The following is a 7460-nucleotide window of genomic DNA, read 5'->3' as shown; positions in this document are numbered from 1 at the left end:
GGGGAGGGAACACTGTTAGATAAGTAGAGACATGTATTGATTTGGGTGAAGAGAAGGCTAATATACCAAATGTGAGTGATCAACACAGTGGCATTGAGGAAGAGAAAGACATAGAGAGGTGCATAGGAGGTACAGACAACAAAGATGAACTCTTTTGTACATAAATAGTACTGCATTGTCAGTGAAGGCAAACATTGATATATGGGTAGATAGATGGGTAGACAAGCTGAACTATTAAGTATGTCTATGCAGGGGGGAGTGTTTCCATGACACACCATGGTCATGTATAGGGTTGGCTGACAATGTTTCTACAGGTGTATTTATTTGTATGTTTTGTATGATTTCCTAGGTATATAGTAGAGCTGACAAGGGACAAGGTTGTAGTCACTTCTTGGCCACAGCCAGCTACCCAGAGAGAGCAAACAGTTAGACCTGTGGGTTTGGGACCATAGTATCAGGGGACATCAAGCTCAACTGGCAAATACACAAAAACATTGTTCCACATCCTAATTTGGTGAGTAGCGACTGGTATCTTAAAAGTTTGCAAGTGGCCATCTGGATGCAACAACGGGTCTCCCCTCATCCAGAACAAAGAAAAATGAAGAAAACTAAATATGTAGGGAAACAATTAATCCAAGCAACTAGGACACCAAGGGATCTATGAGACCAGAAGAACTAGATGGTGCCCAGCTACCACTGTCAACCACTAGGAGGGGGATCTCTGCAGGAGATCCTGGATAGAGTGGGAGAAAAACATGGAACAAAACTCAAAATCATTATTAAAAAAAGGGAGGGGGGACCAGATTTGCTGGTCTGATAGAACCTGATGGAACTACTGAGACTATGGGCCCTAGCTGCCTTTCAGGTCTGGAATTGAACCCACTCCCATGGCTTCCAGCCAAACAAAAGACAGGCATATGAACTGAACATTTCCTTTAGGTATATACACTCCTTGGAGAGATCACGCATGGGAGAATAGAAGGGCTGTGTATGCACATAGAGACAGCTTGGGGGGCAGGAATGCATGGAGGGAAGGACACAGGAAAGAGGTAACTATGGGAAGGAAGTGGGAAGGGAGCTGTTGCATTGTGGGAAATTGCAGTCAATGTCATGAGACAAAGTGTATGTGAGTTGCTGTATGGAAAGTGAATTTGCTCTGTAAACTTTCATCCATATCACAATAAAAATTAAAAAAATAAATAAAATGGGCAAAAGACATGAACAAACACTTTACCACAGAAGACATACAGGTGGCCAATAAACACATGAAGAAACATTCATGATCATTAACCAACAGAGAGATGTAAATCAAAATTACAATGAGATACTATCTCACTCCAGCACAATAGCAAAGTTCAATAAGACAAAATAACAAATGCTGGTGAGGATGTGGAGAGATTGGGACTCTCATATACTGCTGGTGGAATTCCAAAATGATACAACCACTGTGGAAATTAGTAAGGTGATTCCTCAAAAATTTGGAAATAGAAATACCATTTGATCCAGAAATTCCATTACTGGGTATATATCCTAAAGAAGTGGGAGGACACTGATAGATATATGCACACCCATGTTCATCGCAGCACTATTCACAATAGCAAAGAGATGGAAACAACCTAAGTGTCCATCAACAGAGGAATGGATAAACAAACTGTGACACACACACACAATAGACTACTACACAACACAAAAGAATAGCATAGAATCCGTGAAGCACCACGTAATGAGGATGAACTTGGAAGACATTATGCTGAGTGAAATAAGTCAATCACAGGACAAATATTGTATGAATCTACTATTACAAAAAGTCAAGAAAAGTTTACACATGGAAGGAAACTTACTTTGTTGTTTACCAGGATGGGAGAGGAGTGAAGGGAAAATTGCTAGCTAGATAAGAGATGTGTATTGATTTGGGTGAAGGGAAAGATGATATTCCAAAAGCAAGTGAACAGCACAATAACTCTAAGGAAAAGGAAGACATGGAGAGGAACACAAGAGGTACAGACAACAAAGGTAAATACTTTTACCTACAAAATACTGCATTATCTTTTGCTGAAGATAATTTTAAAATTGGCTGCAGCAGTATATTGACAGGGAACTTCCAGAAATTCAAGCTAGATTCAGAAGAGGACATGGAATGAGGGATATCATTGCTGGATATCAGATGGATCATTGAGGGCTATCAGATGGATCTTGGCTGAAAGCAAAGAGTATTAAAAAGATGTTTACCTGTGTTTTATTGACTATGCAAAAGCATTTGACGTGTAGATAATAGCAAAGTACAGATACCATTGTGAAGAATGGGAATTCCAGAACACTTAATTGTGTTCATGAAGAGGCTGTACATAAACCAAGAGGCTGTCTTTCAAACAGAACAAGAGGATACTGCATGGCTTAAAATCAGGTAAGGTGTGCATCATGGTTGTATCTTTCACCATACTTATTCAATCAGTATGCTGAGCAAATAGTATAAGAAGCTGGACCACATGGGGAAGAACACAGCATCAGGATTGGAGAAGACTAATTAACAACCTCCAATATGCAGATGACACAACCTTGTTTGCTTTGGAAGTGAAGAGGACTTGAAGCACTTAATGATGAACATCAAAGAATACAGTCTTCAGTATGGATTACACTTCAACATAAAGAAAATAAAAATCCTCACAACTGCACCAATAAGCAACATCATTATAAGTGGAGAAGAGATTTAAGTTCTCAAGGATTTCATTTTACTTGAATCCACAATCAACCCCCACCAAAGCAACAGTCATGAAATTTAAAGGCATATTGCACTGGGCAGATCTGCTGCAAAAGACCTCTTTAAAGTGTTAAGAAGCAAAGATGTCACTTTGAAGACTAAGATGCACCTAACCCAAGCCATGATGTTTTCAATAACCTCATAGGCATGTGAAAGCTGAACAATGAATAAAGAAGACTGAAGGAGAGTTGATGCCTTCCTTTGAATTGTGTTGTTAGCTAAGAATACTCAAAATACCATGGAGTGCCAGAAGAACAAACAAATCTGTCCTGGAAGAAGTGTAGCTGCAATGCTCTTTAGAAGTGAGAATGGCCAGACTTTATCTCATCTACTTTGGTCATGTTGTCAGAAGGGACCAGTGCCTGGAGAAACATACCATGCTTGATAAAGTAGACAAGCAATGAGAAAGGGGAAGACCCTCAATGAGATGGATTGACACAGTGGCTGTGATGATGGGCTCAAGCATAGCAAGGATTGTGAGGATGGTACAGGACTGGGAAGTGCTTCGTTCTGTTGTACAAAGGGTTGCTATGAGTCAGAGCTGATCTGATGGCACCTAACAACAACAACAACTGCATTATCAGTAATAATGAACATTAGTCTACAGGTAGATACATAGGTAGACAGGCAAAATTATCAGATATGGGTAGGCAAAAGGGAATATACCCATGACCATATATGTTTGGCAGATAATATTTCTACTTATGTATTTGTATGTAACATAAAAATGACCATATATATAATAGAGTTAACAAGGGGCAAAGTTCTGATACCTTCTTAGCCACAGCCCAACCAACACCTTGAGGGAGTGAATTGCTGAGCCTGCAGACTTGGGACCATGGTTGTGGAGAACATTAAGCTCAACTGGCACAGCACACTGCACAAAAACATTAGTCTCCATCCTACTTTGGTAAGTAACAACTGGGATCTTAAAAGCTTATGAGCAGCCATTTAAGATGCCACAATTGGTCTCTCCTCACCCAGAGCAAAGAAGAGTGAAGAAAATCAAAGATACGTGGAAACAATTAGTCCAAAGGACTGATGGACCATGGGAACCTCAGCGTACATGATTCTGAGTCCAGAACTAGACGGTGCCTGGCTACCGCTGCCAACCGTTCAGAAAGGGATCAGAATTGGAAATTCTGGATAAGGTGAGAGAAAAATGTGGAACAAAACTCAAAATCTGGTGAAACCTCCAAGACTACAGCCCCTGGTCATCCTTCAGGCCTAGAAATGAACTCACTCAAATGGCTTAACTTCTAGCCATACAACAGACAGGCCTAAGAGGTAAACAATTACACCAGGTAAGTACACTCCTTCGAATAATCAACTATGGAAGATCAGAAGGGCAACATTTGCACAGGGGGGAGCTCTGGTAGCATAGTGGCTAAGACACTTGCCTGCTAACCAGAGGGCTGGCGGTTCAAACCCACCAGCCACTCCTCGGAAGGAAGGTTGGGCAATCCTACTTCCGTGGTGATACTGCCTCGGAAACCCAAGGAGGGTTCGCTATGAGTCGGGTTTGACTCGACAGCACACAACAACAACAACAACAGCTCAGAAGGTAGGAATGCATAGGAAAGAAAGACTCAGGGGAAAGGTAACTACAGGCAGGAAGTGGGAAGAGAGCTCTTACATTGTGGGGATTGCAATCAATGTCATGAAACAAAATGTGTATGAACTATTGAATGAAATATTAATTTTCTCAGTAAACTTTCACCCACATCTCACATACACACCGAAAAGAGTATCATGGATAAATGTAAATAAATGAACAACTCCTGCCTTCTGAACAAGTGATTTTATTTCTAGAAAAATGTGTCCTAAGGCAATAACCCTAAGAATAAAAATCTTTTTGCAGTATCATTTACTTCAGGATTAAAAAACAAGAATTTTGATTTCAAACACTAGGAGAAAAATTCATTAAATTGTGACACATCTGAATTTGGAACACTACACAGTTGTTTAAATTATGTACTCATAACAATGTTGTGATGTTAAGAGGAAAGAGTCAGGGAAAAGTCTGTAGAGGATACTCACAATTACTTAAATTCAGGAGTCCCTGGGTGATGTAAATAGTTAATGTACTTGGCTACTAACAGAAAGGTTGAAGGTTGGAATCCAGCTAGAGCCACCTCAGAAGAAAGGTCTGGCTGTTCTCTTCCAAATATTCAGCCAGTGAAAGCCCTATGGCATATAGGGCTACTCTGACATACATGAGATTGCCATGAGTTGGGGTCAATTTGACAGCAACTGGTAAGTGGTACTTAAGTTCATACATTATGTTCACCAAGGAAAGAAATGCTCTAGTGGAAAGTGGACAGGTGAAGGCTCAGTTCTGGGATGAACAGCACAGCTCATGTGTGGAAACATCTTATGTCAATCCAGTGATGCTCAATTTGATGTGGGAACAGAATGATCCAGAAGGAATAAAGAAACCAGGACAGGCTGGTCTCAGGGAAGAGGAGGGAGGCCTAGAAGGCCAGGAGGGTGACGAGGGAGACTAGCTGCTCCTCCTGGTCCCTTAAAGAAGTGGCAGGTGCTTATATTCCTGATTGAAGGAAGTCTGTCCAGGAAGCCTGGACAGGAGCTATTCTCACCCACCTGCCAGAACAGTCTTGGGCACTTAGGATGGTGTCAGGAAGGTCCAGAAATGGCACTCCCCATGTGGTTGGAACAAAGAGCAACATGGTTCTCCTGACAGTGCCCCTGCACAGTTCACAGAGGTGTGGGGAAGAGCCAAACAGCCTTTCCCACTGCGAGTCCACTGAATGGGATGTATGGGTCCCCGTGTGGAAGAGAGAATTAGCCTCTCATGACCCCTGCACAGTCTTACCTGCACCCCCAGGGGAGCAGGCCTCGGGGTAGCTGGGGGCCCTGGGGAGAAGGAGCTCACGAGTTGCACGACCACTGCTCTCCTGGCAGCTCTCACTGAGCAGCCGCTTCAGCATCTGGTTTTCCTTCAGGAGCCGCACCTGCTTCTTGAGGTCAGCATTCTCACTCATGAGTCTGTTCATCAGGTCGCTCCCTTCGGCCATGGTCACTTGTGAGTCAGTGGTCACATGAGGGCCTGTGAGGATAGAGACTGTACCGTGGACACTCCACAACAGCCAAGGCCACGGGGTTCCAGGATGACCACAGACTTCCGCAGCCTTGTGATGTCACCACTCTTAAAGAAGTGGCCACCTACTAGCATCTTGAGCAGCCCAGCCTGTGTCCAGTCACCTGCAGATGAGTCTTGACCAGCACACCCAGCCTGGCCAGTTCAAGGACACCCGGGAGAAGCCACCATTTCAGCACCCATCCCAACATCTTACTTCTTACTTGAATGCTCACTAGATTTCACTAGTGAAGCAGTTTTGGCCCTCTTGTGCTGCTTTAACAGAAAATACTACAGATGGATGACTTTAACCAACAGGGATTTGTTCTCTTATAGTTTAGGAGGCTAGAAGTCTGAGTTCAAAGTGCCAGCTCTAGTGGCTGGATGAAAGCACCTTAACCTTGAACTTCAGCTCTGTCTGTTGCTCCCAGCCCACTGAAGTTGGAGGCTTCTCTTAACTCAGGCAGCTGCTGCCTCCTGAGAGTGACAAATCTAAAATCGACAAATAAAATGGCACAGTCCCCAAATCATCAAGCAACATGGCAAGCCACTAGTTCAAGTCCAGAAACTGTTCCAAGATTGGCAGGCAATACAGCAGGCTACTAAATGAAGATTGGGCTACATGCAGGGTCTAAGTGTGCCAAAAAGCTAGAGACCTTTCTCAAAATGTCTTCTTAAATACTGGAAACAGATCACATCCCTAAAGCAGCTACTCACCTGCTCACAGCAGATTCCACCATGGAGTTGATTGCCAGTCTCATCACGGGGAAGCACTACATCCAGCTGCCTAGCCACTCAAAATCCGGCCCAGCCAAGCTGACCCATAACCTTAAGTACCACAGAACCCTTCTGGGCCTAGAGCTTCCTTCTGGGAAACTTTCTAATTTCTAATTCAATTTTGAAAATAGATAGGTGGCTACTCAAATTTTCTGGTTTTTTCTTGTCCATTTTGGTAACAACTATGTCTTTCATAGAATTTTTACATTTAATCTAAGTTGTGGAGTATTGGCATTAACTTTTTCATGATATTCCTTTATTATCCTTTCATGTTTGTGAGACCTGTAGTGATGTACTCATCATTCTTGATATAGATCATTTGTGTTTTCTCTTTTTTCACTTGATCAGATTAGGCTGATCTTTTCAAAGATTTAATTTTTCAAATTTCAAAGATTAATCTTTTATTTTCTTGATTTCTATCACATTTGATTTCTGCCCTTGTATGTATTTCCTTCTACTTATTTTGGTTTTAAGTTTCTTAAAGTGGAAGCTTAGATCATTGATTTTAAATGTTTCTTATTTGTAGCCCTAACTTTAAGCCTGTAAACATTTCTCTAAGTACTGCTTTAGCCATATCACACAAATTTTGATGGCATGTTCTCATTTGCATTCAGCTTGAAATATTTTCTAATTTCCTTGTGCTTTCTTCTTTGATCAAGGAGCTCTGATGGTGTAGTGATTAGGGTATTTGGCTGCTAACCAAAAGGTCAGTGGTTCTAACTCACCAGCTGCTCCATGGAAGAAAGATGAGGCAACCTGCTTCTGTAAAGATTTACAGCCTTGGAAACCCAATGGGGATCACAATGAGTTGGAATTGACTCTGTG

At 42.1% G+C, this 7460-nt stretch overlaps 1 protein-coding gene across 1 annotated transcript in view; it reads right to left on the bottom strand.

The window, feature by feature from the left end:
* Positions 1–5796, bottom strand: part of SPATC1L (spermatogenesis and centriole associated 1 like) — a 36645-nt gene extending 30849 nt beyond the window's left edge. The window contains exon 1 of the mRNA XM_007948680.1: positions 5595–5796. Within this exon, the coding sequence (XP_007946871.1) occupies positions 5595–5796 (202 nt within the window). The remainder of the gene's footprint in view (positions 1–5594) is intronic.
* Positions 5797–7460: the final 1664 nt, after the last annotated feature.

This window comes from Orycteropus afer, unplaced genomic scaffold, assembly GCF_000298275.1.
Source record: "Orycteropus afer afer isolate SDZICR_OR568_19922 unplaced genomic scaffold, OryAfe1.0 scaffold00219, whole genome shotgun sequence".
Classification (NCBI taxonomy): domain Eukaryota; kingdom Metazoa; phylum Chordata; class Mammalia; order Tubulidentata; family Orycteropodidae; genus Orycteropus; species Orycteropus afer.
Note: the sequence above shows the minus strand (reverse complement) of the source record. Positions and strands in the feature narration are given on the sequence as shown.